General features: G+C 41.9%; 1 protein-coding gene across 1 annotated transcript in view; it reads right to left on the reverse strand.

The window, feature by feature from the left end:
• ARHGAP22 (Rho GTPase activating protein 22) overlaps positions 1 to 9,466 on the reverse strand; it is a 140,450-nt gene extending 130,984 nt beyond the window's left edge. Inside the window, exon 1 of the mRNA XM_042863396.1 lies at positions 9,427 to 9,466. Coding sequence (XP_042719330.1) covers positions 9,427 to 9,430 — 4 coding nt within the window. The 5' untranslated portion in view covers positions 9,431 to 9,466. The remainder of the gene's footprint in view (positions 1 to 9,426) is intronic.
• Between the last annotated feature and the right edge of the window lie 2,213 nt (positions 9,467 to 11,679).

An 11,679-nucleotide genomic window follows, 5' to 3' on the forward strand; every position in this document is an offset into this window, starting at 1 on the left:
AAGACACTTTGCATTAGTTTTCCTCCTCCATATTAGTTTTAAAAAACTTGAACACATGCAGACCTAGGCAAGGATCCTTTCCTCCTCCCGCTTACCAGATGGCTCTTACTGTAGACTTGTTAAGGGGTTTCCCCACCACCAGAGTGTGGGAGGACCTACATCATTGCCTCAAATTACCTTTGCCTAACATACAGAACTGAAAAAAGCAAGTACTGTTTGTACTACCATGCTTGCCTTGTAGTTACCATGGGGCCTTGCAATTCAGAAATACATTTACATAAGCACTGGAAGTAGCAGGTGACAGCCCTCTCAGGAGGGAGGTACTAGCTTTTTTTTTAATGCTTCTAAGTGTGCTCTTTGCCACACTGCACTCACCCAGATGTTTTACAACTAATTTAGGATATGACTTTTTCAGTTTTAATATTTAATTTCCGCCTCACATTGTCTCCCCTCAGCAGCATCCCTTTCTTTACAAGGCAAAACCATAGTTCATTATTTCAAATTCAGACCACCTGTGCCTAATAAGCCTGAAGAATTTCAAGGTGTTTCCTGAGAATAATGGTCTCCTGCTTAAGCCTTCAGGCCAGGACAGAAAGCTTTAGCTGTAGCACTTCAGGTCACACTGTGAACCCCATATGGAAAGAGATGCGCACCTCAACACAGGGATTACCTCTTTGACCACCCTGAGTCCTTCTTAATAAAACACGCCACTGAGTAGTAGCAGGTAGCTAAATATCCCTCTGGAGTTACACCACAAACCTGTATGTGCATATCATCACTGAACCAGATATAGATGCAGCAGAGACACAGGTCTCCCAAGTTAAATGCCCCAAGCTCTACTCTCCAGCTTGGGCCTAATCCTTCCTCTGCCCCTGTGGCACCCACAAGCTGTTGCTGAGCATCACACCAGGCTCCAACCCTGATGCATCCCTCAGCACCCCCTGTACTATTTTCTCAGTATTTTAAGCTCAACTCAGAAACATCACCTCACATTTCTCCAAAACAGAGAAAGCCCAGATCCACACCACAGGCAGAACTGACTCCCACAACACCTCACAGAGTCCTTCCTGCAAAAGCTTACAAAACATGGATCATGAATGAAATCCCATTTCCCAGCACTTCATGCTAGCCCTTCACCCACATACCTCTCTGGAGTACAGCTCCCGAAACTACCTCTCCTGTCCCAAAAGACTGCTCTTTTAAGGAAGGGCTGCAGCATGCCTCCTCCTTGCAGCCAGGCTTCTCCTATAATGGTGGCTCTCCCACACCAGCTGCAGCTGGTCACAGTGATTGCAGGAAGGTGTGCTCCCAGCTGTGTTGGTGGGCTCTCAGGAGCTAAGGGAAGCATTTGGGGGAGTTCAGAGCTCCAGGGCTGATTACTTTGGTTGCAGGAGTTGCTGGGTGTTATCACTTGTTTGGTAAGCTGGTAAGCTGGAGGTGCCAAGGTGCTGGCCTCCCACATGCTTGGGATAGCTGTATGCAACATCAGCTCGAAGCAGAGCTGCTGAGTGGAGCTCAGAGTCCTCCACAGCCCCTCTTTGCAAAGCTGAGAGGCTGCAGCTGTGAAACTGTGGTTTGGTGAAGGGGACTACAAGTGCAGCAGTTCTCCTTTTCTGCCTTTCACTGGTCAGGGAAACAAGAGCTCTCTGCACAGCATGATTTTGAAGACGGCACAGCCTGAAGAGCCTGCACCTGGCAGTCCCTGAGGCCTAGGGCTTGCTCACCACTATGGCTCTGGCACTTGTGTAGAGAAATCACTAACATGGCAGGAGCTGAGGGGCTAGATATCTCCAGTTCTGCATGTACACCAGAAGAAAATAGAAATACTACACTGAACTGCTGTGCACAGGATAGCAGGATTGGCTTCTCTTTGTGGAGAACTCAGAGGAAAGCTAGAAGCTGGAGGGTTGTTACCTCAGCAAACAGAATCCAGAGTGCACTTGAGACTGTTCAGCTGCTTCTGGGCCCTTATGAAATATATTTACTTCACTGTTCCTTTTATCTCTGCCATATTTTAGTTCATAAACTGAGTTTCAAGCTTTTTTTGTTGTTGTTCCTTTTTGTTGAAATCTCCTTTAACCACTTTCTGTCATTCCCTTGTTGGGTCTCTCCTCATCTTTGCTCATTGTACAGACTGTCCTGCTATCTGTGCCTGCTACTGGGACTATGTTGTTGATAGATAAAGTCTAACCCCTTTAACCTAAAGCATGTCAGCGATACTGAAGGACTACTAACTGGCTAGGCCAAGTATGATTTTGACTAAGCACCATCTACTGACAGAAACAGACATAATTACTTTCAGTGTACTAAAAATGCCCTTGTCATTTTTCCATGAGTGTTAAAGATCATCAAAATTTGTTCTTAAGCCTGACAAACCAATGCTAGATTAGAACTTCTGAAAGCCTTCTGCTGTGATTACAACAGCCTTGAAGAAGTGATTAATGATTTAATTTCCTTTAGACAAGAAATTTCTAAAGGTATGATCCCGACCACTCCAAGTTTCTAGTACAGAGAAAGTTCCTGCAGGCAAACCCAATTTTATACCAGTATGTTAATTCTATTAACCTGTTGCCCTCCATCTGCTCAAGAAGTAAGGCTGCAAGTTTGCATTCAGACATCTAAGCCCTTCTTAGCTGGTGAGTTCTCATGGCATTAGATGTGCTTGGATGACAGAAAATGTCCAGTGAAAAGCTGCTGAATAAGAAAGGATTCCTTAGAATCCTCTCATTCCTTTAAAAATTCCTTATTTTTTCCATAGTACACTAAACTTTGGGAAGTTGAAACAAGCCCCAGTTCTGCTTTTAACTTTCTTTAGTTCAGAGTGTAAATTTTTAAGTGTGAAATGTATCATGTGTAAAGGTAAATCCATTATGAATTGTGAAGTTTTAAGATATAGCTGTGAAGTTGTGGCCACTTAAGTAATGGAATGACGTAAAATAGATTATCGGAGTCAAATGTGTTTTGACACACCTTTCTGCTTTCAAATCTGTCTGGATTCAGCCAACCAGCTCCAAAATTATTAGGATGGAAATTGACAGACAGATCATACAATCATGCATCCTTACTGCCATAAAAAAAGCTGTTAAAGTGTAGAGTTATTCATGCTCCTGTAATAAAAAACACCTCACTTCCATTAAAAATATGACACCATTGCAAAACCACTGAATATTCAAAGCTACCAGTCCTCACTGCAGACACATGAAGCTTACTTTGTACACATGCACACTCCCAAAGGGGTGTAATAATACTTAACCCTCTGAAGTTCCTCCTGGCAAGATTACTTACATCACTATTAGAAATGTTTTATGTATGCTAAAGCCCACTTGTTATTAAAGTTGGATTATTATGAGTTTGAGAGAAGGAAAAAAGAATGAGAATGCCGTTCTACTACAGGAATGTTGGAGGATATCTGAAGAAAAAGTCTGCCCACAACAGGCTAGCTAGCCAAGATGTGCCCCATCATCTTTTCTAGTCTTAATAGATGCATGAATGTGCAGCCAAACAGAGATATTAGATCAGAAGTGCAGACAGTTCCATCATGTCAGGCACTCACGAGAACAAAGTCCCAGTGAGAAGGGGTTTATTCTTTGTGCCTATACAGCTGTGACAGTCTGTGCTGAAAACAGGAATAATGCAAGGAACCTATCACGTCAGTAGGCTAACCTTGTTTTAGAGGGCAACCCCGTAACACCTGTTGAAGAACAAATGCACAAGCTTGTTGTGAAGTCTGGCTTTTAAATGGACATTTCTTTGTCCATTTAAATGCAACTCTCAGTTATAACCTGTTAAGAATTTCCAAGCCAACAAGCAAACGCTTTGCTTCATTTTTTCCAAATTGTAAGGAGAAATGGAAAAAAAAAAAAAAAAAAAAAGCATTTCTTGAGACAGAAGGAGTCTGAAAGCTGCTTTTCATGCTCTTGCACACTTAAAAGTTCCCTTGCCTCTGGAAGACAGCATTTCTGTGGAGCATCATGGTAAGTGACAGGAAAGAATGTGAAGATAAGAGATTTTTCTACTGCAGTTACTTCTTTCACAATCTTGGACTCAGTCAACTGCTGTACATAAGCCACTGTATATGAAAAAATAATGCAAAAGCCATTCAGGTCTAACCAGGATGAATGCTTTTGCAGAAGGCTCATTTAGGCACATTAAGATTTTCAGTCTGTGAGATTTTATGCCTTTCTAGGACTTATGAAAACAATCTACCCCTTGAATGCATGCATCTGAGTTATAGATGCTGATGGAATGGCAAGCTCCACATTATCCTGACAGTTACCTCTAGTAAAGCAATTACCTTTGTTCTCTACTGCACCTTTCAGCGATATTAAGATCTACACCCCAGATGTCAGGCTGAAGTCTGGACTCAATACTTTGAAGACTTTGTCCTTAAACCCAGGACCTACTTGCATAGATGCAGGGAACCCGAAGCAAACGCAGACGTGGTTGCTTTAGCAATTCAAGCACAATAAATTTACCAAATGCATCTCTAGGTTCAGTTAATTTTTGACACCCACCACACCCAAGTGAACCCACAGTTTGTATCCAGAGCATCCTTCCCCATTCCCTTCTCTTTATTCTGCCTGCCTGCAGAAATCACACTGCCTCCCTTACAAGACTTTGTCCTCACTGGCAGAGCTAACAGCTTGCCTCTAATTTGCAGTAAGCAAAGCTCAAGCAGCATCTTGCAGATCTCCAGACCTTGCTGATGCATACTGCCAGCAAAAGATGCTCACAGCCCCTTTCAGTACTTTATTTACCCACCCTTTGCTACATGAATATTCATTAACAATCCCAACCGAGAGTCCAGGGAGCGTTAACTACCATTTTACATTCACATCTGTCTTGCAAGATGGAACACTTACCTTCAAGAGTAATTCAGCATCTTCAGCACTCTTTATTCACAGCTCCTGTGAATAAGAGCTATGGAAAAGCCTTGCAGGACTAGGCCCTGCTTGGTAAGCACTGAAACAGCTTGCCAATGCTTCACCAAGGCATTGTAGAAGTAGGAAAATTCCTTAAGTTTCAAAAGGTATCAAGACAACTCTTCCTGTGAGTTGTAAATTCATTTAGAAATAAACTTACCACTGCACAATTAATGAACTAAACATATACTGCTATAAGTTGAAATTGAATCACAAAGGCACACTACAGTTTGTCCCCTGAGCATCAGTAATCCACAGCAATTTAGGATACCTGCCCCATAAACAGACTACAATATATATTTTTTCTTCTTGATTAATTAAAGAATGTGAAAGCACAGCACATAGTTTTGAAAGTTTGTGTACCCTGTCCTGCCAGAGTTCCTGTACCATTTTAGTCTCATGAGCTTGCAATTGCCTCACCACAATATTAATAACACAGGAATGCTAGATAGATATTAAATACGTTGAAGACTGGAAGATGATGCACACCTTTGAAGGGAAATGGCAAAGTGGCAGCACCTACAAAAGATCTGCTGAACTTATAGAAAATCATGCAGCTTAAATAGAAGTACATATGAATTCATTGTGAGCGAGACTGTACATATACAATCCAGATGGCAGGAAGCCATCTAAGATACTGCTATTTAATAGGCTGTCGGTAATTAAGGAGTAATCAGAGTGAAACATCACTTTTACACACGTGACCTGATGTGATATTCTGCTGAAAGAATCTGTTTCAGAACCACAGTAGCTGGAACCACTGGCACTTTACTATTTTATTACACTGACATGGCTGAAGAAAAACCAAATCCTTATATACTCTTCTGACTGTATCTGCTTTAGCTCTGAAATTACATTAATCTGGTTCTGTTTCTGATGGGCAGGAAGATATCCTCCTGAGACTGCCATTAGGCTGTGAACAGCAATGATGCTCAACAAATGCCATGTCAAGCGAGGAGCTGGTGCTGCAGCAGGAAATCACACAGTACTCAGTACTTCCCCTGCCACAGCATCACCTCCAGGAGAGCCAGCATAGAGGCACTGATTGTGCCCAGCTCTACCTGGTCACTTTACAAATACCACACTACATCTTACAGGTATGAATGATTGCTTTAAGCAGCTGCAGCAAACCCAGGGCAGGTTTTCCTTCCTTCCTTTGTTTTTGCCAGCAGCTCGCACTGATCTACTTTCCCCCCCTTCTGCTTCCTGCCCTGTAGGAATTGAACAAACTGCTTCTCCAACATGCCGCAGGTGAACTTGTCACACCTGTCTCCAACCTCTATCAAGAATTTCAGCATTAGGAACACAACATCGACAATAACCACGGGGGTACGAAGACTCCATCAAGTCCCACAATGGAATTCAGTTTTTGAATTACCCCTGCTGTGCTGCCCTGACATTGCAGACGACTCGGGCGGACAGGTCCCTCCCCTCTTACCCTTTATTTCCCCTAGCCCTCCCGTCGATCAGCGGGACGCCCGGGAAGCGTCTCCCCCCTCGCCTGTCGGACTCACCTCTCCTGGCCTGCCGGATCCTGGGGCTCAGCATGCTCCCGCCCAGCCACCGCCCCGCGCATCGCCCGCCGTTCTCCGCCGCTCCACTCCCAGCTCTGCCTCAGGGGCGACGCTTCACGTGGGGCTAAATAAACCGTTATGCATTATTTATCTGGCCTCGAATTAATTCCCATCCAAACTAAGCATTAAGTGCCTCGGTAATTACTGCCGATAAATCTCTAGCACGTAGACACGAAGGCTGGACCTGGCTCCTCCTGCTAATTGGCCGTGCATCAGTGTTATTAATATGCCTCTTTCAGAGAGCAGCGCTGATCCTGCATCCCCCCCTCTGCATCTTCACTCTGTCGCGCTCAACAGACACTTCGATTCGACAAGCATTGAGAGCTGAATGTCTCCCAGACTGAGCGAGGAGAAATAAGGGCACAAAGCACATGCTGAAGAGCTTGCGCATCTGGTAAGGTGGTGCCTCAGAAGAAATACAAATTGTGCTGGTCAATAGGGCAGAGGCGTGCTGGGTTGCTTCTGAGCTGCCTTCAGGCAGCACACGGGCTGCAGCCCTTCTGGGTAGGGATTCTGTTGAGAGCCAGGGAGCTGACAGAAACAACAGTTAATGCAGGGAAGAAAAATAGCTCTTCCCTGTACTGGTGGGATGGGTACAAGGCAAAGATATCTACTGATCCTTCATCAGTTTTTGTATTCCTTGCTAAGGTCTCCTTCACCTGAACTTGGGTAGAAGGCAAAGTTCACAGTTCAGAATGCAAAACAAACAAACAAAAAAAAAAAACAGTTGATGAAATAGTTAGATACTGCTAATTAGTATGCATAAGCTATAAATTGATAGTTGGATAATAATTGAATTCAACTGACACATCCTGCCCTAAAGCTGTTCATAGCCTAATCACTTCCTGACAATCCTTATCTCTTGTGTAGTATGCCTTTCTGCAGTATGGGTAAATATCTCCCTGGCAAGTGCATACCCTGCAAGTTTGCATTGCTGAGTTGCGTTGACAAAAAGCATCTGAGATTGGCAACTTGCTGTTTTGGAAAGAAGATTCATCACATCTTGGATCTTGAATACTGGCCATATTATATCTCTAATAGTGAAAGAGGTTCTCTGGCCATCCATATAGACCTTACTTCCCAGTTTGCAGGCTGCAGCAGTGGCTGAGATGCTTCGGACCCTTTCCTGCTTGTATCAAGTGTTGATCAAATGTAAATTTGTTTGAGTTAATGACTGTTATTTCAGATTTACACGCTGCTGAGATGGAATGTGAACAGGTATCTTTGTTTAGCATACATGTGTTCCTAAATTTACCTCCACATTAATTATCTCTATTAACCAGGCTTCAGCACAGTAGTGATCTCTTCGGTGCCATACCCAGAAAGTGGCCTGACGCAGCTGGGATAAACAGTAAGAGCATAAGCTGAAATAAGTTATACTTCTAGCTTCCTATACAGCCTCAGCTCATAGATTGAAAGCCATTCTCCTTCTTTCTCCATTTTTATTAGTTTTCCTTGCCTGATTAAACACATCATTTTGTAGCTTGATCAGAAAACCAAAACTGCGTACAATAACACATAACAAGAAATAGAAATAGTTGATCTTTTAACCATGTGAGAAACTTGTGAAACTTCATCTAAGTCACCAACTTAGTTTGATTTCCTCTCTAGGAAGAGCACACACACACACACACACACGCACACACATATATATAAGAATAACTGATTATCATGTTCATGGCCAAGTTCAACCATAAATGCTAGCTTTGAAATTATTTTTGTTCTTATATGAAAAAGTAATCACCATAAACAGAAGCATTCTATCTGTTCCTACTTGAAGTGTTTTCCTTTGACATAAACATTAACAGTATCTTTTAAAGTAACTTTCAAAACAAACATCATTTTTAAAGAGTTGATAAATCCATACTTTCCATAGATTATATTGGAAGTCTGTATTTTATTCTCCCAGCTGTAGTATTTCAGGCAACTAAACTGTCAGGTAAAACAAAAGCTATTAGAAATTGCCAGCTAGGAAAAAAAGCAAGCAGTTTTCAGTAGCAAATAGTTATATTGATAATCACAGTACCATTCTCCAACAATTTAAAGAAGCATTTCCTGAAAGAAACACTGAGAATAGGTCCAACAGAAAGGTAACGAACAAGCTCCGTAAATTATTAGACCTTACAGGAATATTTAGCTATTAAAGTCTACATCACAGAATGATCAGGGTTAGAAGGAACCTCAAGAATCATGAATCTCCAACCTCCTGCCACATGCAAGGCCACCGACCTCCATATTTAATACTAGACCAGGCTGCCCAGAACCCCATCTAATCTGGCCTTGAATACTTCTAGGGACAAGGCATCCAGAAGCAATCTGGACAGCCTGTTCCAGCACCTCACCCTTCTCTCTGTAAAGAATTTCCCCCTGACATGCAACTTAAGTCTCCCCTCCCTCAACTTAAAACCATTTCACCTTGTCCTACAGTTATCAGCCCTTTCAAACTGAAACTGAACTTACATTCAGTAAGATAGCTAGAGCAACAAATCTCAATATTTGCAGGTCTTAGTTTTCCTGTGCGCCTCAGAGTTCTTCCCATATTTAATTTCTTATACCATTTACCCCGTGTTATACCATCATCAGATAATCACATCCCAGAACCCCCCACTCTTGGAATAGGCTTAGGGATGTGCTCCCCGCTCTACATGCTAGTTTACCTGTAATCCAGATCCCATTTCCACCTACATCTTTCCACACTGCTACCAAATACTCCTTCCATATGCATCTATACAAGCACGTACACAGCTTCCTATATAGAAAGCCATCATTTAAAAGACAATATAACAGAAAAAAAAGTTAAGTAATTCAGCTTAGCACCTATAACAATCAGAAAGACCAACACCATAGAACAGTATCACAGGTGATGCAAAGACAAGAAAACTAATACAATAGAAATGTGTTCCAAAAAAAAAAAAAAGAAAAACACTCACCCATCTCTGAAGATGTAGGCTCACAAAGGAAACTCCACAAGGGAGGAATCTTCAACCAGAGATCCTTCCATAATGGCAACCAGCCCTCAAATGAGATCTAAGAGATGTGCAGCCAGGCTCCACCCTTTCTGGACTCACAGTTGAATTGCTTTCACCTGTGCTCCCAGGGCTGACCAGGTCTTTTCCCCCTGTGCTCAATCAGTGGTTCAGGCTGTGACTCAATAATTACCATACAACACTTCTATCTCAAGCTTTCTGACTTAGATTTTTTTTATTTTTTTTATTATTATTTTTTTTTTTTTCTAAAACTGTGTATGGGAATGGCCTGAACCTCTGATTGATCACCTGAGGTGAGCAGTGAGTCAGCCAGTGGTTGGCAATTCACCTGTGTTGCCAGACGGGGTGGAGCCTGGCTCCACCTCTCCTAGACCCATTTAAGAGCTGACTACCACTAGGAAAAGCTTTTTTCTAGAGATCATTTCTCTGGAGTTTTGCAGCGAGCTTAGGATGGGGGGAGTTGGTAAGCATTCTCTTCATTGTCTTTTTGTTGTAATCTGCTTTGCTAAGCTCTTTTTGTTTTGTTTTGTTTTTTTTTTTATTAATTATAGCATCTTTATATTCATTGATTATGCAAATAGAAAAGGTATTAACAATTTTAGACACTTGTGATTTATACTAATCGTAACCTGAAAAACACAGAGTAAGTTCATCTTGCAGTTATAAGGCTATGAAGTGTAGTAAGTGTATTACCTGTGGTCTCTACCCCCTAGGCCCAGGAGCTCTATTTAAGCTTAGGCTTGGAATTTTGTGTCATGATTAGGTTGTTGAAATACTGATTTGTAGTTCAGTTATGTTGTGATATTGAAGTCTTAGCTGTAGTCTATGGACTAATTTGCTAGTTTAATTGTATGTCTTCCTGGAGGTTAGATAACGTTTGGTTTTGGTAAGCTTAACTGTGGCTTAATTCTGACTATGATTTATGTGTGGGTGGTTTTCCTTTTCCTAGTCTACTCTTAGGTATGCCTTATCAGCGTAAACTTCTTTAATGATCTAGGCTCTAATTAAAATCTACAACTTTAAGATCTTATCTACTTATCTCAGGTAGTGTTAGGGGCTAGATCCTGTCCAATAATGACCCTATACTGCTTTATTTATTTATTTTTTTTCCCTTAGGGAACAAAAGGGCTGCTGCTGGTTCTTGTCATTCTTATTTTGTTCTCCAGCTGGGCTAAAGAGGAGCTAGTTTATTTTGCCTCTTAAAAAGATTAGGGATGCTGTAGGGTTGCAGGTATTAAGGCTTTTGTAATTAGATGAACTGAGGTAAGAGAGTCTTCCTGGTGTCTTCAGATAACAGTGTTAAGGTACCGATCTCTTGCTGGAAACTACTGATCTTAGGGTTATGTTTTTACATTGGTCAAAATCTATAATGGCTTTGTCACAAAGTAATAACTATCTAGAGAGACAGAAGAGAAAAATCAGCTGACTGAGGTCTAGAGAAAAACATTATCTACTTACTAATCGATGCTGAAAACAATTCATTAAGTATCTGTCACCTGCTTGGAATGAAGAAAAATTTTTGTGTATGTCACAGGTATTTACCACTGATTGCTTAACACATAACAAAGGCAGTTAACATGCCCTAAGGGTTAGGAAACTTGAGTGAAGTGTAGAGGAAAGGCCTCCAGCTGTAATACAGACTCATCTTCTGTGGTCACACACAAGACATTGAGCCCCTGGCCCTATCTACCTCCATGCAGTGTTCTGGAACTTAGGATTGGCAAGTACTATCTAAATGCAGAGGATGGTAATAAGTTATTGCAGTAGGGGTGCTCATAGAAGAAATGATTCATCTGCTGGCGCCAAGGCTGATGGCTGGAGGCTATGAAACATGTTGGGTTCTTGGGATGGAAGAGTGTGTGCGCCACTGAAGTTGCTGAATCTGTGTGGGGGAATTGAATGAATCTATATTTCCCCGGCTGCATGCGCAGCATGTTGTCACCCACCAATTACTGCAAGGCATATCCTTCTTTCCTCCTCCTCATCTTCTGCTACTATAGACAGGCCAAGGACTTGTTGTAACTAGCTGATTGATATATTTTTCTTACTCATCAGAAAGATGGGTCTGGATCAAAGCCCAAAATCTAATCATCCTGGACTTTGGCAACATTGAGATACAGATCTAGTTTGTTTAGATTGCAACTTTTTTTTGTTAGAATCTCTTACTGTATAAAACTGAGTTTCTGGAAAAGGGTC

Source organism: Lagopus leucura, unplaced genomic scaffold (genome assembly GCF_019238085.1).
Source record: "Lagopus leucura isolate 7727_CA_CO unplaced genomic scaffold, USGS_WTPT01 Super-Scaffold_739, whole genome shotgun sequence".
Lineage (NCBI taxonomy): Eukaryota > Metazoa > Chordata > Aves > Galliformes > Phasianidae > Lagopus > Lagopus leucura.